The sequence below is a fragment of the Globicephala melas genome, chromosome 2, assembly GCF_963455315.2.
Source record: "Globicephala melas chromosome 2, mGloMel1.2, whole genome shotgun sequence".
In the NCBI taxonomy this organism is placed as follows: domain Eukaryota; kingdom Metazoa; phylum Chordata; class Mammalia; order Artiodactyla; family Delphinidae; genus Globicephala; species Globicephala melas.
In genome coordinates this window covers 141,581,155-141,604,022 of record NC_083315.2, presented here as the reverse complement: position 1 = coordinate 141,604,022, position 22,868 = coordinate 141,581,155, and the positions used below count along the sequence as shown (strand labels likewise).

Genomic DNA, 22,868 nt, shown 5'->3' with positions numbered 1-22,868 from the left:
CTCAGAGGTTGAGGGCGAAATCTATGAGGCTGTAAATCCAAGCACTGAGCCTACAACTATTACATAAATAATAAAACCATAATGACAAAAATAACCACTCTCAATTGCTGATTTCCCACTTGCTATTTCAAAGAGACAGGCCAGGGTCAATTCATGATCAATGATATCAAAAGCACCAGGTAAATGTGACTGTATTACTAAGAAGTGTGGTCACATACAATCATTAGAATGAAATCATCAACTGAAAAATCAAATAATACTAATGCTTGAGATCAATACAGCAGGTAATAATAATATGCTACTCTGTATTTATTTATTATACCATCAGCCCCTCTAAATTCTTAAAAAACCTTCTAAAAGACAAAGAATATTACTAATTAACTAGCAGTTGATCACCCAACTGTAGCAGCAGGCAGTGATCAAGCTCTACTAGATACTAGCTCTCAAGTAATAGGCTAATCAGGCCAATAGCATTTTGCTAAAAATCTCAGGTGAGCTGAATCCCATATCAAATATGATATTTGGCATCCAAGCTGCATTAGTGACAGGTATTTTAAGTAATGAACAGTGTGAGCCATATTCTAGAAAAGAAACATGGTCCCCTCACTAAAAGGAACAGCATCAAGTGGGGAGCAAAAGAAGAGTCTTTCCCCACAGTTTACAGATAGGTCCACTAATCTACAGAGAAATGTGATTTTTTCCAAGAAACCTAGACAATCTCTATCAGTGGTGAACGCATAAAGAGAACCAGGGATTCTGTAGAGCCTTAGTTCTCAAAGACCAGCAACTTCAACATCACTTACGAATGTGTTAGAAATGGAAATTCTAGGGCCTCACTCCAGACCTACTGAATCAGGAACTCTGAGGATGGGATTTAGCAATCTGTATTTTAAGAAGCTCTCCAGGTGCTCCTGATGCCTTGCTGAAGTTTGAAAAGCACTACAGTAACAACAATGACACACAAAATTTCTTAACGATTTAGGACGGAGCACTTTTGGCTTCCCTACTTTCTAATTTACCTATGTGCTGAGAAGAGACTGTTGTGAGATATGCCTCTATTTATCAGATGATAAGTACTGAATTTCAAATATCTTCAATAGTATCTATGACCACGACTTTACAAGTTAAAATGTTTGGAAACTAAATTTTTCTACGTAGTATGACAATTGAGGACATTAGCAATATTTGTGATTTACTCAACATTTAGTTTTTTATATTAGGGTTCTAGGAAACTTATTTAGAAAATAAATAAGAGTTCTGCTCCTAAAATTGACTTAGTTAAAATATACCTTCCATAATAACAGTGCAATAAACCATTCATATTGTTCACACATATAAAAAGAAATCTAATATATGCTAATAAACATATATAAGAGGATTTCTGATTTATATACTTTAGGTATGGTGTATTATCTTTTGAAGAATTAAGATGAAAGATATGCAATTTTATTTATCACATTAAGCTATAAAGGTCTAAGAGGCAATAAAAGCTGAGTATAAAAGATGTGTAAAAAGTAAGGATACATTTTTTTTCCTTTTCAATATTAAACTGAAGTCCCAGTTTTGTCGGTAAAGCAAGTAGATAGATTGATTCCAAGAGCTCAGGGTCATCAAAAGAAAATAACATTCCATATTCACTTTACTCTTTCTCCTCTCCTTGCAAGGAGAGTAGCACCATGGAATAAGACATAAGATCTAAACCAGTTCTCTGAATCTAACAACCTTAATAAGTTTATGATGAGGTGAAGTGGGTTTTTTTCCCTCAATTTTAACAAATTTTTAGATGCATTTAAGAAACTACTGAGCAAACAGTCCACGAAATGTAAACAAACAATTAGATGTATTTGGTAAGCAACATTATTTTTTATCATTCACATTCAATTAAAAGAAAGTCCATACTTCATTGCTTAGAATCAGAATTACACTCCAAATCAGAAACACTATGATAGTTTTATTTTTAGTGATTCATATATAACTGAAGTCTCAAGACTACTTTTAGATACAGGAATCACTTAAATCCTCCAAAGCAAATCAAACATGAAGTCAAGGGCACTGAGTACAAAAATCCTTCTATGTCAGGTTTTCTTCCAGTCCCATCATGCTTCCTATCAGCCCATTTCCTTCCTTATATATCCTTGACTTCTAACAGATACTCTCTGTTTTGCAGAACCCACTGTTAAAATTAACTGGAGCTTCCAGTTTTATTCAGAGGTAAAGGATTTTACTCCTATAACTTGCCCTTCATACCTTTTGGGATTCTCAATTACAGGAGAATATTTTTACCTCAATTATTTAATTTTCTTTAGTTGCATAATATTCATAAATCTTTCAATGGAACAGGATTATTTTTACAAGGAGGTACAAAGTAGAGTGTGAAATAATCAAAGAATGCACATACATGCCTCCCCAGCAAATAAAAAAGACATAACTTACTGAACACTAACTAAATAATGAGTGCTTAGTACTGCAGGGTAGAGAAGAAACTGAAGTTAGAGTTCCAGTCCTCAGGAGATTACACTTTGTCAGGGAAAAAAGCCAAGTTATTACAAAAGAAACAATGATGTCCATTTATGAAAGCTGTCCTCCCAGGAAATTACAAGTCCTCAATTACTTTTGAGTCCCCCATCTCCCTATATTAGATCAGTTACCAAGTTCTGCAGCTTCCATTTTTTATGCATTTATCCCTTTCTATTCCTACTACCAACTACCCAGGTCCAGAAGCTCATTATCACTTACTTGGACTTCTGTAAAATCTTTCTCATTTCCTGACAACAGACTTTGCTTCACACAGCTCTCAGAATGAGCTTTCTAAAATGCACCAGTAAGACTTGTATCCAGAATAAATGAAGAATGCTTATAGCTCAATAAAAAGAAAAAAAATTCCCCCAAATTAAGCATGTGATTTGGAAAAGACACTTTACCAAGGATGATATATGGATGGCAATTAAGCACATTAAAAGATGCTCAATATCATTAGTAAGGAATTGCAAATGAGAACCATTATGATATACCACTACACTCCTGTTAGAATGGTAGGAGGAAAATGTAAAAATTGACAATACCAAGTGCAACAAGGATACAGAGCAACTGGAACTCTTACACACTGTTGATGAGAATACAAAAATAATACTACCCTTTGGGAAACAGTTTGGCGATGTCTTAGGGAATTAAACATTCACTCCATACATCAGCAGTCCCCAACCTTTTTGGCACCATGGACTGGTTTCATGGAAGACAATTTGTCCACAGACAGGGTGGAGAGGAGGGAAGTTCAGGCAGTAATGCGAGCGATGGGGAGAGGCAGATGAAGCTTTGCTTGCTCGCCCGCCGCTCACCTCCTGCTGTGCGGCCCAGTTCCTAAGGAACTGCCATACATGACCCATCGAACCCACTCCTACGTATTAATCCAAAAGAAGTGAAAACATGTTTCCACAAAAAACGTGTATGTTAATGTCTATAGTAGCTTTATATATACATAATCGCCAAAAAAATGAAAACCCAAATGTGCTTCAACTGGTGAATGGATAAACTAACTGTGGTAGATCCATACGATGGAATATTACTTAGCAATAAAAAGGAATGAACTACCCATACACAAAACAACATGGGTGAATCTCAAATGCATTATACCAAGTAAAAGAAACCACACTCAAAAAACTACATAGCGTGATTGCATTTACATAAAATTCTGGAAAAGGTAAAATTATTGGGGCAGGAGACAGATTGGGTGACTGTAAGGGACAGGTGTGGGGGTGGGGTGGTGCTGACTCTAAAGAGGCAGAAGGAATTTTCCTGGGGTGGCAGCAGTGTTCTGCATCTGGATTGCAGTGGTGGTTACAAAACTATGAGCATGTGTCAAAACTCACAGAACTACAGACTAAAATATGTACATTTTACTGTAAATAAATTATGCCACAATAAAGTTGATTTAGAAAGGAAAAAAAGGAGGATCAGTGTTTCTATCAGAACAAAGTTCTAAGACAGAAAGAAACCCCTTCTGAAGAAACAAAAGCCCATAAGTTACTTCTCTATAACTGATGTCTTTCTAAACCAAAAAATGATGAGTGATTCAAAGGGAAATCTGAACAAGAAAACTGATAGACTCAACCTCTGATTCTTCAGAGAATACAGGCAGTCCAGAGACAGCTTGTACACTGTGATTTGGGCAAGTGTAAAAAGAAAATGGGGATTTTTGTGTACTGTAAAAATCACGAGAGACAAACAAAAGTCTTTTAATTTTAATTCTTACACTTATCTTGGAAATTACCAGTAAGACGGCATATTCTACATACATACAAATCCTCTCTATTTGTACATTCGTTACTTTAAAGGTTATTTCTCTAATGTTTGGTTGTCCTTTGCTCATTATTTGTATCACTGCATTCTAATCTGGCTGCCTGGAGTTAAATTACTACCCTGCGAAGTTGTATCCCAAGTTCATTATAATTTCGCTTAAGACAGCAAAAGAAATCGACTTGGATATTTTGGGTACCTTTCCTTTTTTGTTTTCAGTGAAATATTATTATTTAACATTTACTAAAAGGTAGTGTCAAGAAACATAATGTATTTAAACCGGAACTCACAAAAAACTTAACATTGATTTACATCAACTTTTCAGGGCCCAACATTTTCATTTGTACATGTTTTCCAATTTCTACATATAGTCACAAAATATATGCACAAAATAATTTATAAGTAATTATTTTAATTTGGAAGAGACCAAACAATGAAATCCTCAAGTAATTAAATCACTCAAACTTTACTTTTTTTTTTTTTTTTTTTTTTGTAGTGTGTGGTACGCGGGCCTCTCACCGTTGTGGCCTCTCCTGCCGCGGAGCACAGGCTCCGGACGCGCAGGCCCAGCGGCCATAGCTCACGGGCCCAGACGCTCCGCGGCATGTGGGATCCTCCCGGACCGGGGCACGAACCCGTGTTCCCTGCATCGGCAGGCGGACTCTCAACCACTGCGCCACCAGGGAAGCCCACTCAAACTTTAAAATTAAACATTCTATCAGTAGTCAAGAGCCAAAATTATCCTTTAAATACCATACAGGCTTCCCAACTCAAATCCTCTTCAGATGTACACTTTCCTATAAAACTGCAATAAGCAAAGCACACAAGCACACTGCTCCAAATAACATAACTTTGGTGCCTAGAATCAGCTTAGGGTAGAGAAGCATTAAGGACAGAATTAGTCAGTATTCGGTCTAGTGGTCTAAGTATGGCTTGATTGCAAGCTAAGCTAAAAATTTCAAAGGGACTGCCAGATCTGTGGCCTAATAAGTCAATGCCCCTTGAAATTTATGCCATCTTATTGCTGTAGATTCACTAATGCTAAAATGATTCCAATAAACTGACAGATTTTATTTGTAATTTCACTTAAAACAGCAGAGCAATGTTTCAAAATCACTACAATAATGCTGATGATGTTAATATATATGAATCTGTTGGTGGTGGGTAATTCTTTTCCTCTTCATAGTGGTAGGTTGTGTTAATACAACAAGTTTTCTTCTATTGTTCACTAATGAGACAGTAATTGCCAACAGAATCCTACTGGGAATACAGACTTGCATAAATAATAGGCCTAAGGACAGGTTTTACATATCTATAATGATTCTCAGGTACATTTTGTTCTGCATGAACACACTAACAGCGAAACGTGTCCTTTCCTATGGAGGATAAACTCCGTATCTTCAGAAATGTGCAAACAAGAGGAACAAATTTAACTAGGCAGATTTCAGGTTTTTCTTTCTAGCAACTAAATGGAAGAGAAATTAACAGAATGCTCCTTATTATCAAAAACTTATTACCCTTTCACTAGAAGCCCTAAAAAGTTGCTATTTTAAAGTTTTCAATGCTTCAGTTAGAAACATAACTGGCAGCCTCAGTATGAGTTCCAATGAATGTACTGTAATGTAAAACTGTACATGTCACTTCAAATATTGGTTGTATAATAAGGAAGTTTAAAGAAGACATTTTAATGCATTGTTGGCTGACACCACTATCTTCTGAGTTTATTTAGGGTATAAAGATTTCTAGAAATTCATTTAAAATAATATTTTCTGGTGATGAACTACATTTGGCAATTATTGTCCACTGAGCCCTCAGGTACTCTACTGCTTCTAAACATGGTAGGTATCATTTACCATTCAGCAGGGAAATTAACAAAAGTTCCCATTTCCCATTCTTAGATTATAATCTTTACTAAACCCCAAATGAAATGTAAATGTAGTACCTTTCATGATGTCCCAAATCTGACAGAAATTCATCTGTATGTCTTTGGAGTTCATTTCCTTCTAAATTCTTTAATTTCTTCAACTCACTTTGTAGAAAAAACCAGAGCTCTTTAGCTCCATTTTCAATCCTCCTCCTTAGGACTTCATGATCCTTCCCAAGACCTGCAGTCAAAGAATAGAGAGCATCAGCATTTCCAACATTTTGATGAAAGGAAATTTTCAATTATTTGTGCTAATGTCAACATACTGAAGAGGAAAAACAATGTATCGTTACCTACCATTTCTAGTTTGCTTCTTATAATTTTCAATCTGTTCTTTGGCCTTCACAAGCTGCTCTTCTAAAGCACGAACCCTTCCTGAAGCTGGCCCCTGATCAATGGGGCCTTCTGGTATTCTGTAGTTCAAGGAAGAAAATGTAAACATTTAGCTTATAAATTATGCAACAAAATACAGGTTTACTTTGCTAAAACATTATTTATTGGTAACTCTAGAAGTCACTGGACCATATCATATACTAGAAGTACCAAATGAAATTCTTCTCTCCAAAGCTATAGGGTAAGATGTAAACACTGGAATGAAACTGAACAAACACACACAAAAATATCCGGCTCATAGATGTATGATCTTCTAGGAATTAAGGAACCTTTAGAACTGTCTCCTAAAAACTTTCATCATACAACTTAGAATAACACCATCAGTGGCAAAGCGATCAATTCTTCATTAGTGCTGAGAATAACAAAGTTGAAGGAGAGGGCGACAAAAAGGCTTAAAAGGAGTAAGAAAGCAAATAACTGAACCTGTGTCTGTGTTCAAATAGCAAATACAAATTATTTCTAAATTAACTATAATATCAGATATAAATCTGTGTTCTGATTCATGAACTCATGACCTCAGATTACTAAGCATGGGTTTTATAAAGAAGGGAAAGACAAGGATAGAAGATGAAGTACACCAGAAAAAACACCTGAAGATTAATGTTCTGTTTACGTCAGGAATGGAAAAGATCAGTCAACAAGACAAAATGTTGGAATATAGCAGAGGAACACCAGGATCCCTTGCTTATATTATCAACCTGTACAGCTTCTTTCCAAACTGTCCTTGTTTCTAACATATTTTGTTTTTATGTGACTTTTGGCAGTATTCTGTACTCCATTATGGCCATAAAAGATATCCACATCCTAATCCTGTAACCTGTAATGCTACCTTAGGTGACAAAAGAATCCTTATATGTGTGATTAAGTTAAGGACACTGAGATAGGGAGACAGCCCTGGATTACCCAGATGGGCCATAATTGTAACCACAGTTGTTCTTATAAGAGGGGAGTAGAAGGAAATTTTATTATAAAAGAGGAGGAGGTGATGGGGTTAATTAGTTTTGAAGATGGAGGAAGGGGTCATGACCAAAAAATGCAAGGAAGGCATCTTTAGAAGCTGGAAAAGGCAAAGAAACAGATTCTCCCCTAGAGCTTCTCTAGTGAATGTGGCCCCACTGACACCTTGGTTTTGACCCAGTGAAACTCATTTCAGACGTCTACCCTCCCAAACTGTAAAAGAATAAATTTCCATTTATTGTTTTAAGCCACAGAGTTTATTGTATGTGTTACAGCAGCAATAGGAAACTAATACATATATTTACATACATGCATACATATACATATATACTTTCTTCTTTTTTTTTTGCGGTACGCGGGCCTCTCACTGTTGTGGCCTCTCCCGTTGTGGAGAACTGGCTCCAGATGCGCAGGCTCAGCGGCCATGGCTCACGGGCCCAGCCGCTCCATGGCATGCAGGATCTTCCCGAACCGGGGCACGAACCCATGTCCCCTGCATCGGCAGGCGGACTCTCAACCACTGCGCCACCAGGGAAGCCCTACATATATACTTTTGAAAAAATATTAAGAAGATTAAATAATGGCTGATTTTTCTTCCAAAATCTATTTAAATGAGAAACTGCCACTAAAAGTACAAAGCACAGTGTCCGTCAATAAAGCTTAACAGGAATATTGTATCTGGGGTCAGTCATTCTACAGATGAGCTGTAATATCAAAATGCCTGGGATATCTATTCTTACCATCACAATCACTTTTGGGAAACAATTTCTAAATTATACTTGGCAGAACTTAAACTTAGCTATCAACCTGAGGAGAAAACTAATACAAAGAGGGCAGACAGCAGAAGCAAGAAGAACTAAATCCTGCAGACTGTGGAATGAAAACCACATTCCCAGAAAGATAGACAAAATAAAAAGGCAGAGGGATATGTACCCAATGAAGGAACAAGATAAAACCCCAGAAAAACAATTAAATGAAGTGGAGATAGGCAACCTTCCAGAAAAAGAATTCAGAATAGTGATAGGGAGGATGATCCAGGACCTCGGAAAAAGAATGGAGGCAAAGATCGAGAAGATGCAAGAAATGTTTAACAAAGACCTAGAAGAATTAAAGAACAAACACCTAGAAGAATTAAATAACCAACACACAGAGATGAACAATATAATAACGGAAATGAAAAATACACTAGAGGGAACCAATAGCAGAATAAATGAAGCAGAAGAACGGATGAGTGACCTGGAAGACAGAATGGTACAATTCACTGCCATGGAACAGAATAAAGAAAAACGAATGAAAAGAAATGAAGACAGCCTAAGAGAGCTCCAGGACAACATTAAACAAACAAACATTCATATTATAGGGGTTGCAAAAGGAGAAGAGAGAGGAAAAGGACCCGAGAAAATATTTGAAGAGGGAGTGGCACAATATATTAAAAGTGATGAAAGGGAAGAACCTACAACCAAGATTAATCTACCTGGCAAGGATCTCATTCAGATTCGACGGAGAAATCAAAAGATTTATAAACAAGCAAAAGCTAAGAGAATTCAGCACCACCAAACCAGCTCGGCAGCAAATGCTAAAGGAACTTCTCTAAGTGGGAAACACAAGAGAAGAAAAGGACCTACAAAAAGAAATCCAAAACAATTAAAAAATGGTAATAGGAACATATATATCGATAATTACCTTAAATGTGAATGGAGTCAATGCTCCAACCAAAAGACACAGGTTTGCTGAATGGATACAAAAACGAGACCCATATATATGCTGTCTACAAGAGACCCACTTCAGACCTAGGGACACATACAGACTGAAAGTGAGGGGATGGAAAAAGGTATTCCACACAAATGGAAATCAAAAGAAAGCTAGAGTGGCAATACTCATATCAGATAAAATAGACTTTAAAATAATGAATGTTACAAGAAACAAGGAAAGACACTACATAATGATCAAGGGATCCATCCAAGAAGAAGATATAACAATGATAAATATATATGCACCCAACACAGGAGCACCTCAATACATAAGGCAAATGCTAACAGCTATAAAAGAGAAAATAGACAGTAACACTGTAATAGTGGGGGACTTTAATGCCTCACTTACACCATTGGAAGATGAACCAGACAGAAAATTAATAAGGAAAGACAAGCTTTAAATGACACAACAGACCAAATACATTTCATTGATAGTTAAAGGACATTCTATCTGAAAAATGGACTTAATTGATATTTATAGGACATTTCATCCAAAAACAACAGATTACACTTTCTTCTCAAATGCACATGGAACATTCTTCAGGATAGATCACATCTTGGGTCACAATTCAAGCCTCAGTACAGTTAAGAAAACTGAAATCATATCAAGCATCTTTTCTGACCACAATGCTATGAGATTAGAAATCAATTACAGGGGAAAAAAACGTAAAAAACACAAAAACATGGAGGCTAAAGAATACGTTACTAAATAACCAAGAGATCATGAAAGGAATCAAAGAGAAAATCAAAAATTCCTAGAGACAAATGACAACAAAAACATGACAATCCAAAACATGTGGGATGCAGCAAAAGCAGCTCTAAGAGGGAAGTTTAGAGCAATACAATCCTACCTCAAGAAACAAGAAAAATCTCTAATAAACAATCTAATCTTACACCTAAAGGAACTAGAGAAAGAAGAACAAACAAAACTGAAGTTAGCAGAAGGAAAGAAATCATAAAGATCAGAGGAGAAATAAATGAAATATAAATGAAGAAAACAATAGCAAAGATCAATAAAACTTAAAAGCTGGTTGTTTAAGAAGATGAACAAAATTGATAAACCTTTAGCCAGACTCATCAAGAAAAAGAGGGAGAGGACTGAAATCAATAAAATTAGAAATGAAAATGGAGACGTTAAAACAGACACCGCAGAAAAACAAAAGATCATAAGAGACTACTACAAGCAACTCTATGCCAAAGACACCTTGAAAATGGTAGTCATGAAAATGGAAAACCTTAAGAAATGGACAAATTCTTAGAAAGGTATAACCTTCCAAAACTGAACCAGGAAGAAATAGAAAATATGAACAGACCAATCACAAGTAATGAAATTGAAACTGTGATTAAAAATCTTCCAACAAACAAAAGTCCAGGACCAGACTGCTTTACAGGTGAGTACTATCAAACATTTAGAGAACAGCTAACACCCATCCTTCTCAAACTCTTCCAAAATATTGCAGAGGAAGGAACACTCCCAAACTCATTCTATGAGGCCACCATCACCCTGATACCAAAACCAGACAGGGATACTATAAAAAAGAAAATTACAGAACAATATCACTGATGAATATAGATGCAAAAATCCTCAACAAAATACTAGCAAACAGAATCCAACAACACATTAAAAGGGTCATAAACCATGATCATGTGAGATTTATCCTAGGGATGCAAGGATTCCTAAATATATGCAAATCAATCAATGTGATACACCACGTTAACAAATTGAAGAATGAAAACAATATGTTCATCTCAATAGATGCAGAAAAAGCTTTTGATAAAATTCCACACACATTTATGATAAAAACCCTCCAGAAAGTGGGCACAGAGGGAACCTACCTCAACATCATAAAGGCCATATACGACAAACCCACAGCAAACACCATTCTCAATGGTGAAAAACTGAAAGCATTTCCTCTAAGATCAAGAACAAGACAAGGATGTCCACTCTCGCCACTATTATCCAACATAGTTTTGGAAGTCTTAACCACAGCAGTCAGAGAAGAAAAAGAAATAAATGGAATACAAATTGGAAAAGAAGTAAAACTGTCACTGTTTGCAGATGACATGATACTTATACATAGATAATCCTAAAGATGCCACGAGAAAATGACTAGAGCTCACCAATGAACCGGTAAAGTTAAGGATACAAAATTAATGCATAGAAATCTCTTGCATTCCTATACACTAAGAACAAAAGATCAGAAAGAGAAATTAAGGAAACAATCCCATTCACCACTGCAACAAAAAGAATAAAATAACTAGGAGTAAACCTACCTAAGGAGGTAAAAGACCTGTACTCAGAAAACTATAAAACACTGATGAAAGAAATCAAAGATGACACAAACAGATGGAGAGATATACCATATTCTTGGATTGGAAGACTCAATATTGTGAAAATGACTATACTACGCAAAGCAATCTACAGATTCAATGCCATCCGTATCAAATCACCAATGGCATTTTTTACAGAACTAGACACAAAAAAATCTTAATATTTGTATGGAGACACAAAAGACCCCAAATACCCAAAGCAATCTTGAGGGAAAAACACGGAGCTGGAGGAATCAGACTCCCTGACTTCAGACTATACTACAAAGCTACAGTAATCAAGACAGTATGGTACTGGCACAAAAACAGAAACATAGATCAATGGAACAGGATAGGAAGCCCAGAGATAAACCCACGCACCTATGGTCAACTAATCTATGACAAAGGAGGCAAGGATATACAATGGAGAAAAGACAGTCTCTTTAATAAGTGATGCTGGGGAAACTGGACAGCTACCTGTAAAAGAATCAAATTAGAACACTCCCTAACACCATACACAAAAATAAACTCAAAATGGATTAAAGACCTAAATATTAAGACCAGACACTATAAAAGTCTTAGAGCAAAACATAGGAAGAACACTCTTTGACATACATCACAGCAAGATCTTTTTTGACCCACCTCCTAGAGTAATGGAAATAAAAACAAAAATAAACAAATGGGACCTAATGAAACTTAAAAGCTTTTGTACAGCAAAGGAAACTATAAACAAGACAAAAAGACAACCCTCAGAATGGGAGATAATATATGCAAATGAATCAACGGACAAAGGATTAATCTCCAAAATATACAAGCAGCTCATACAGCTCAATATCAAAAAAAGAAACAACCCAATCAAAATATGGGCAGGAGACCTAAACAGACATTTCTCCAAAGAAGACACACAGATGGCCAAGAGGCACATGAAAAGCTGCTCAACATCACCAATTATTAGAGAAATGCAAATCAAAACTACAGTGAGGTATCACCTCACACTGGTTAAAATGAGCATCATCAGAAAATCTACAAACAACAAATACTGGAGCGGGTTGGAGAAGAGGGAAACTTCTCACACTGTTTGTTGGCATGTAAGTTGACACAGCCACTACGGAGAACAGTATGGACTTTCCATAAAAAATTAAAAATAGAATTACCATATGACCCAGCAGTCCCACTACTGGGCATATACCCAGAGTAAACCATAAATTCAAAAAGACACACGCACCCCAATGTTCAATGCAGCACTACTTACAATAGCCAGGTCACAGAAGCAACCTAAATGCCCATCGACAGACGAATGGATAAAGATGTGGTACATATATACTATGGAATATTACTCAGCTATAAAAAGGAATGAAATTCGGCCATTTGTAGAGACATGGATGGACCTAGAGACTGTCATACAGAGTATGTCAGAAAGAGAAAAACAAATATCATATATTAGCGCATATATGTGGAATCTAGAGAAATGGTACAGGTGAACCAGTTTGCAAGGCAGAAATAGAGACACAGATGTAGAGAACAAACATATGGACCCCACGGGGGGAAAGTGGGGGTGGGGGTGGGGGTGTGTGGTGGTGGTGGTGGTGGGATGAACTGGGAGATTGGGATTGACAAATATACACTAATATGTATAAAATAGACAACTAGTAAGAACCTGCTGTATAAAAAAATAAAATTAAAAAAAAGACATGAAAATTTTAATACCTTTTCTAGCATTTTTATATAACAGATGAAGCCAAATTAACTGTTAATTACTTGACCATTTCAGAATGCATGTTTAGTAAAGAAGTTCCTGTTACAGTTATATCAGAGTAAATAAGGTATTCTATAATTTCACATGAACTTGTATGCACTAAGACTGAACGTTAGCAGGAAAGATAGCCATCCTCTAAGCATGAGTTTTCCAGGCTACAGAATTTGAATTTAAAAAGCCTTCATTTGTATACAAACAACAGAATAATGATAAAATGAAGAGAGTTGGTAGGTGCACAATTACCCAGTTTATGAGCACAAATATGTATACATTCATAAATGAGGCATTTCCTGGTATATAGTTTTTAGAACTTGGCTTTTACTTTCTGAATTAGATGGCTGGGTTTTAGGAAATAATTTCAAACAAAATAAAAGTACCACCCCTTGTAATTTATTCAATATTTTAGCAGGAATATACCATAGGATAAGCATTTCCTTTTCAAAATATACTTTAGTGATACAAAATTTCACAGTAGAAAGATATGTCTAGGTCCTCCTTTTTATCTCATTTCTTCATACATTGATGGAATAACGTTAGGGGAAAATAGGCATGAAGAAATAGCATAAGGTCTTTTCAGCAGAGTTCCATTAAGTACTAATGCCAATCTAATTCTAATAAAATAGAAATGAATTAATGATTTCTAATAATTCATTAGATTATTAGTGATGCAATAATCCAATCCAACTGTGGATAAACTATAGGTAAAGGAAAGTAATAGAGAAGTCAATGTAAAAAATGTACAGAATAAGGACTATTGGAAAGGCCTATTCTTTCCAAACCCCATAAAGAAAAAAGTCAATCTGCAAGAACAGTCTCTTTATCTGAATATTTAGGTAACTGAATGTTTTATTATATTCATTGTGCAAAAAGATATATAGAATGTCTTCTGGCCAAGACAAAATAACAGAGATCAGATTTACCATTAAGCCTGAAACAACTGAAAACCCAGATAAATTGTATGAAACAATGGTTTAATAAAACTGGAACCAGGAGAAAGATGGATGGCAAAATATGTGGTTCCTGAGTTCAGTCCCTCTCAGGGAAAGGGAAACTAGCAACTATCCATAGACAAGATTCCTTTCTGAAGATCCCAGAACAAAGAGGTGAGTCTGAAGCATCCCTTTCGACCACAAAATCTGAGGAAAACAGCATGAGAAGGGTAAGAGGAGTGTTTTCACTTTGACCACAGCCCCCCCACCAAGGTCAGTTCAGTGCTGCATTGAGGGGATCCCCTGGGCCTAAAGTTTCTCCTGTGGGAAAAGGGGAGTGCAAGAGGACATGAAGCTTCCCCAGCATTCCAGATACTTCCTGGGAGTGATACCGAGTAGGGTCCTGTGGAGCTCCTGGACACAAAGCTTTTCTGTGCCCCCCATTTCTTTGATGACAATCAATAGCCTTCATCAGCCTCCATGACATTCCTTGAGTTCCAACAGGCAGATTCAGGCAGTTGTTAACTAGGGATGGGAGGGGATGCAAGACCAGGGAGAAACAAACAGTCAAGAGAAACAACAGTGCAACCTTGGGGGCAAGGTCCTGGTTCCCTATCAAGGGATACACAAAACAATGTCTTTGAGTTGTTTTGCAGATACTGAAACCCCCTCCAGGTGGGAGAAGTTAAGATTAACAATGGTATGTTGTCCACAAGCATGCAGACCCTAGACCAGCTGGAACCTGAAGGTTGATGATGCTGACTCCTACTCACCCCACCACCAACCCATCAGAAGAATGTCCACGTGCTGATCATGCCCTCTTTAAACCATTACTATGTAACTTCTCAGTATCCTCTTCAAGTTGGGCCACATAGTTTTTCAAAGCAGTAACCTGCTGTGTCCCCCTGTGCCTGGCAAAGTAATAAAGCTATCCTTTTCTACTTCACCCAAAACTCTGTCTACGAGATTCATTCCGGCACCGGTGTACAGAGAAGCTGAACTTTCGGCAACAGGAGGCCCACTTAAGCACTCACAGGGATTATCACGGCAATCAGTTAGAGAAGGGGAAGGGGGCTCACAGCAATAAGTGTGCGAATCCTGGCAGACTGCATTCCTGCTAGTGGTTGGGCCTGAGCGGAGATCCCATCCAGCGACTCTGACCATTTGCAGAGCTGAGCCCGTGACCCCAGCTGGTCAGGGAATCTGGCTGGCATTTCTGCCTTATTGGGTCCCCAACCAGAGTGCTATCTTGGTGGAGGACCAAATTCTAATACTCTCCCTATACAGGGAAGCAAGTCAGCAGCCCCACCCAACTGCTAGGCATAGCCTCCAACCCCACTTAAGCAGGAAGCCTGTCCTGAGATGCTAGGCAGTCACCCAGCACATCCTACGGCCCACCCAAGCAAGGAAGCAAGTCACTGGCCACACCCAACTGCTGAACATAGCCTCCAACCCCACCCAACAGTGAAGACTGGCCAAAGATGCCAGGCAGTTGCAGGCTGCCATGCAGTACATCCTACGGCCTTCTTAGGAGGAAAGCAAGTCGGTAGCCACACCCAACTGCCAAGACTAGCCTACAGCCAACCTGACCAGGAAGTCTGGCCAGGGATTTAAGGCAGACACAGAGCCCATTCTACAGGCCTGCTCAAACAAGGAGCCGAGCCAGAAGCATACTGTTGAACATAGTCTCCAGCCTCACCAGGTTGCTCAGCCAGAGACCCTGGTCAGCTCTAGAGTCCATTCTACAAGCCTGTTCAGGCAGAGAGCCAAGCCAGCAGCCTTGCCCAACTGCAGAGCATGACCACTGGTTCTGTCTGACTGAGGAAGCCCAAACAGTGACCCTCAGCAGCTTTGAAGCCTGGCCTGACTGTGTGGAGCCCAGTCTACAGTGCTGTACAGCAGCACATCATAGCCTACAGCCCACCCAGTTGCTAAGCATAGCCTGCAGACTCACCCAATTTTGGGGCAGAGCCTGTGGTCCCAATCTGATCAAGGAGTATGGCCTGAGTTCCCATCTGATCACAAAGTCCTGTGTATGGCTTTGACTGAATGTAGAGTCCAGCCAATGGCACCATCAAACCAGGGGGACACAGCTTGAGGCTCCACCCAACCATGGATGAATGTGGAGCCCAGCGTGCGGCCCTGCCCATTCCCAGAATGCAACCAGCAGCACTCCCTGAACACCAGGCCAGAGAACATGGCCTGAAACCCTGCCTGAGCAGGTGACTGCAGAGCCCAGCAAATATCCCTGCCTGAACACAGATCCTAGCCAGCAGTTCTGTTTGAATGTGAAGCCCAGCCATGAGGCCTACCCAAATTCAGAAAAATGACAGCCCTCCGGCTCCCCAACCTCAGAGCACGTGCAGTAGCCCCATCTAACTAGAGACCCTGAGAGTAAGCATGGCTTGTCCAAGGCTGCTACCAGCTGCCCATCCAGAACCCCAAGCTGAGCTGTCCGGTAAAGGCCTTTCCCTGCTGAAGCAAATCTGTAAAGGCTGTAAAAGAGACCACTTTCTCAAAGGAGCAGATATCCACACAAGGATAGAAAGATCATGAGGAATCAGGTAAACATAACACGATCAAAGGAAACTAATAAAGCTACAATAACTATACCTAAGGAAATGGAGATCTATCAAGTGTTTAACGAAGAATTTAGAATGGCCCTCTTAAAGAAATTCAGAGAACTATGAGAAAACATAGATACACAGCTAATAAAAATTAGGAAAACAATGCATGTAACGAAATTGTAAATTCAACAAATAGAAACCATAACAAAACAGAAACAACAGAAATCCTAGACCTGAAAAATACAATGACTAAAGAATTCAACAAAAAGCTTCAATAGCAGACCTGACCAAGGAGAAGAAAGAATTAGTGAACCTGAATACAGCTCATTTGAAATTATCCAGTCAGAGGAGCAGAAAGAAAAAGAGTGAAGAAAGATTAAGGGAATTTATGAAATTCCACAAGCAAAACAATCTATGATTATTGGAGTCCTAGAAGGAAAAGAAAAGGAGAAAGGGGAAGAAGTCTTACTTTAAAAATAATTCCCAACTCTGGTGAGTGATCTGAACATCTAAATTCATGAAGTTTATAAGTCCCAAGTAGAAAATCTGATGGAGTTTTAAAAATCTGCAGAATACAAAATCAACATATAAAATTCAATGTATTTCTATATTCTAGGAAAAAACAATGGGAAATTGACATGTCAAAACACATTATTACTTAACCATAGTGTAAGAACCATGAAAAAATGAAATATGACTCAGTAAAAGAGGTATAAAACCTACAAACTGAAAATTATAAACTTTGCTTAGAAATTGACAGGCCAATTCAAAACTTCATATGGAAATGCAAACACCTAAAGCAGTCAAAACAAATCTGAAAAAGACTAAGAAAACTGAAAGACTAATAACATCATCTGATATCAAGACCTACAGTAAAGTTACAATAAACAAGATGGTGAGCTACTGGCATAAAGATAAACAGAGATTAATGAAACAAAATAGAGTCCAGGAATAGGACCATACATATATGTAAAACTGATTTTTACAAAGTCACAAAGGTAATTCAGTGGAGAAAGGATACCTTTTACAACAATAAAACTTCTGGAAGAAAAAAAGATATATACCTTTATGATCATCAGTTAGGCAAAGTTTTCTTACATATGACACCAAACACATGATCCATAAAAGAAAAAATTGATAAATTAGACTTCACTGAAATTGAAAGCTCTTTATTTAGAAAGACACTCTTAAGACAATGGAAAGACATGACACAGACTAGAAGAAAATAGCTGCAAATCCTATATCTGTTAAAGGATTTGTGTCTAAACTATATAAAGGATCCAATCATCAGAACACAATCCAAGCAAAACAAAAATAAAAACAAAAATGGACAAAGAGGGCTTCCCTGGTGGAGCAGTGGTTGAGAGTCCGCCTGCCAATGCAGGGGACATGGGTTCGTGTCCCGGTCCGGGAAGATCCCACATGCCGCGGAGCGGCTGGGCCCATAAGCCATGGCCGCTGAGCCTGCGCGTCCGGAGCCTGTGCTCCGCAACGGGAGAGGCCACAACAGTGAGAGGCCCGCGTACCGCAAAAAACAAAAAAAATGGACAGAGAGATTTGAATAGATACTCTGCATACAAAAAAAAATTAGAATAGCAAATAAGCACATTAAAAGATGTTAAACATCATTAGTCATCAGGGAAATGGAAGAAAAGTATACTGTGTGGCTGGCCTGGTTCATTGCTTCTATTTAATGTCATGGAATATGAAACAGGGTTTCTTGTAGATAATCCTCATTCCCTATTAAAAAAAAATGCCTACATGTTCAGTTTTTCTGACATGATGTACATTTTAAAAATTATCAAATTCTCCTGAATAAGACATTTGAAGAAAATCTTCATTCAAATATGAAGTTGCCCGTCTAATACACAAACATAAGCCCCACTCTTCAGGGAATTCAGCAGATCTGTCCAAAAATATGAAAACCAGTAAATTCCTGCTTTGCAGTCAGAATATGAAAAAACACTGAATTTGTAGCCTAAGTGTAGTGATTATACAGCTCTCTCAGAGAAATTAAACTTTTGTCATCAGAAATATATTTAATAATTCATTTAAAACAGGTTGCCTTTCTTAAATATCAATACTTTCAATGATTTTGCCATGAACATTGGAACAGTTAAAGATATTAATTTAAGAAAAAGAACCTAGGCACAAATAAACAATATTAGGAATCAAAAGAGAATCATAAGCACAGGTAAAGAATTTTAAAACTCATCACAAAATACTATGAATATTTTCAGGCACTTAATTTTAAAATATGGAAGAAATAAATAACTTCCAGAGGCAACTGAATTACCAAAATAGATTCAAGAAGAAACAGAAATTGAATCAGTAATCAAAAACCTATTTAATTTAAAAAAACTCTAGGATCAGGCGTTTTTATACATGAGTTTCACAAATGCTCATAAGACAGCTATCTGAATTTTTTCCTAGGGAATATAAAGAAATGAAGTTCCAAAATTCCATTCCCGAAATTAGTATAAGATTGATAGAAAAATAGCGTAAAGGTCAAGAAAAGGAAAATTAAAGACCAATTCAATTAAAAACTTATTTTTAAAATCCTAAGTGATATATTAATAAAGATAGCAATGTTTTAAAAAATGACTTTATTCCAAGAATACCTAGTTGATAAGGAATATATAGCAAAAAATCCCTAGTAAAAATCACATTCCATGGATCAAATAATTAGAAGTATTCCTTTTAAAGTTAAGAACAACAGAAAAAATGTCTGCCATCACTGCTCTGTTCACCACTGTGCTGGAAGTCTTAGCCAAGGCAGTAAGAAAATGTAAGACTTACAAACAAAGGAAAGGAAGAAACAACTGTTGTTATTCACAGATGATATGGTCTTTAGTGTAGAAAATCCAATATAATCCACAAACTAATTGCATTAAGAGTTCAGGGAAATTTCTAGATACAGTATTAAGATATATAAAAATTAGTTTAACGTTCCTAAACAACAAGAATTACAAAATGTATCTTTTTTTAAAAATCACATTTAAAATAGCAATAACAAAATGATAAAGTACTAAGGAATAAATCTAAACAAATAACAAGATTTGTATGAGAAAAATCATACATTTTCTGAAGAATTAACCATTCCCCAAATTGACTGGATATAATTCTAACAAAAATTACAAAAGGATTTTTTAATTGAATGACAAGGCGATCCTAAGATTCAAATGAAAGACCAAAATCCTCAAACAGACTAGAAAATTTGCAAAATAATAAACAGGAGGGAGGATCTGCCCAATCAGATAACTAAACATAACTTTAGTGTGGTACTGGCATAAGGTCAGATCAATTAATGGAACCAAAGAATAAAGCAACCAGAAACATCCCAAAATATATGATGGAGGTTATCATTCTAAATTATTAGGGTAAGATAAAGTAGTCAATAAGTGCTTGCTTAGACAGCTGGCTTCCTACTTGGCAAATGTGAAAATTAAATAATCAGACAATCAAAAATTTTAAATTTTAGAAGAAATTTTATATTCCTCATGACCTTGGAAAAGAGGTGAATTTCTTAAACAAGATTTTAAAAGCCCAAACTATAAAAAGAGAGATTGATAAATCTAACTGCCTTAAATAGGAACAGGAATTTGTATGCAATAAAGTTTATAGGCAACTCACCAATGGAGAGAGGATAATGGAAAGTATCTAAATTGTTACCTAGATTATATAAAGAACTCCTTCAAATCTATAAGAAAAAGACAATCTAATAGAAAAATGTACAAAATATATGAACTAGCAATTCACAGATGAGAATTTTAATGATTAATAATCCTGAGAAGTGATCAACTTTAAAATTTTAGTTGCCAGGATATTCAAATTAAAACAGAGATAGATACCATTTCTTACCTATTAGAATGATAATAATTAAAAGTAAGACATAGGGGACTTCCCTGGTGGTCCAGTGTTAAAGAATCCGCCTTCCAATGCAGGGGACATGGGTTCAATCCCTGTTCAGGAAACTAAGATCTCACATGCTGTGGGGCAACTAAGCCCACATTCCACAACTACTGAGCTCATGCGCCTCAACGAGAGAGCTCGTGTGCCGCAAACTACAGAGCCCACGCACCCTGGAGCCCGTGCGCCACAACTAGAGAGAGAAAAAAACCCACATGCCACAACTAGCGAGAAGTCCGGGCCACAACGAAGAGCCCACGCCCCAACAAAAAGATCCCACACGCCTCAACAAAGACCCCGCATGCCACAACTAAGACCTGACGCAGCCAAAAATAAAAAATAGATAAATAAATAAAATAAAAAAATATAAAAAAAAAGACATTGAATGTTAGTGAAGATATAGAGAAATTGGAACTCTCATATGCTGTATTAGTTTGCTAGGGTTGCCATAACAAAATACCATAAGCTGGTAGCTTAAACAAAATAAAATTATATTTCCATAGTTATGAAGCTAAAAATCCAAACTCAAAGTGTTGACAGGTCTGGTTTCTTCTGAGGCCCCTCTCGTTGGCTTGCAGGTGGCCAACAGGCAAATGAAAAGATACTCATCACAACTAATTATTAGAGAAGTGCAAATCAAAACTACAATGAGGTATCACCTCACACAGGTCAGAATGGTCATCATCAAGTCTACAAATAATAAATGCTGGAGGGTGTGGAGAAAAGGGAACCCTCTTGCACTGTTGGTGGGAATGTAAATTGATATAGCCACTATGGAGGATAGCATGGAGGTTCCTTAGAAAACGAAAAATAGAATTACCATATGACCCAGCAATCCCACTACTGGGCATATACCCAGAGTAAACCATAATTCAAAAAGACACATGCACCCCAATGTTCACTGCAGCACTATTTACAATCGGTCATGGAAGCAACCTAAATGTCCATTGACAGATGAATGGATAAAGAAGATGTGGTACATATATACAAGGGAATTTTACTCACCCATAAAAAGGAATGAAATAATGCCATTTGCAGCAACATGGATGGACCTAGAGATTCTTAAGTGAAGTAAGTCAGACAGAAAAAGACAAATATATGATACCACGTATACGTGGAATCTAAAGCATTATATAAATGAACTTATTTATGAAACAGAAATAGACTCATAGACATAGAAAACAAACTTATGGTTCCCAAAGGGAAGGTGTGGAGGAGGGGGAGGGGGAGATAAATTGAGAGTTTGGGATTAACATATACACACTACTATATATAAAACAGATAAACAACAAGGACCTACTGTATAGCACAAGGAACTATATTCAATATCTTGTAGTAACATATAATGGAAAAGAATCTGAAAAAGAATATATATATGTAAATATATGTGTGTGGGTATATATATATACACACACATATATAAAACTGAATCTCTTTGCTGTATACTTGAAACTAACACAATTTTTTAAATCAACTATACTAAATTATATATATAATTAAGTTTTTTAAAAAGTAAAAAAAGAATATTGCTATAAAAATATCAAGTAAAATATCTTTTATTTAGAAGAGATTAATCAACATAGCTGTTCATCAACTACCTAAACTTTTAGTCATTACTATAGAGGACTAGAACAGCTAAGATCATTTCACCCAGTAAAAACAATTTTTTAAAAAAGCAATCTATAAAGAGACTGTATATTATTGGCATCCTGCCAATTAACTACTAAGACTACCATAAATTTGGACCATTTATAAATATGAACTAAACTGGCTGAAAATTGGCATTACACTGAGTAACTCAGAGACGCTCATTTTTTATTTGTTTTTTTTTTCAGTTAGAATTTTAAGTGGCTACTCATGGAACTAAAATATTCCCAGCAAAAGCACAAAAAGTAATTACATTTATTCAAATGTCAAGCTTTGCCAAGAGCTTTGTCAAATTAGACAGATGGAAGAGACCTATCAAGAGAAAATATCATTTTATGCAAAGGAACTGCTTCCTGTGGTTATACTTATTCATTTTAGCTAGTGTGTAAAAATTCGAAATGGAACCCAAGAAGGCGTAGAAGGGTCAAGCAACAA

At 36.9% G+C, this 22,868-nt stretch overlaps 1 protein-coding gene across 10 annotated transcripts in view; it reads right to left on the bottom strand.

Moving 5' to 3' along the window:
* Window positions 1-22,868, bottom strand: part of FUT8 (fucosyltransferase 8) — a 324,493-nt gene that overhangs the window by 100,659 nt on the left and 200,966 nt on the right. For all 10 annotated transcript variants that reach the window (XM_030855266.2, XM_060294921.1, XM_030855259.2 and 7 more), the window contains 2 exons: window positions 6,515-6,630; window positions 6,236-6,398 (listed from right to left, as the gene is read on the bottom strand). In XM_030855266.2, coding sequence (XP_030711126.1) covers window positions 6,236-6,398; window positions 6,515-6,630 — 279 coding nt within the window. The remainder of the gene's footprint in view (window positions 1-6,235; window positions 6,399-6,514; window positions 6,631-22,868) is intronic.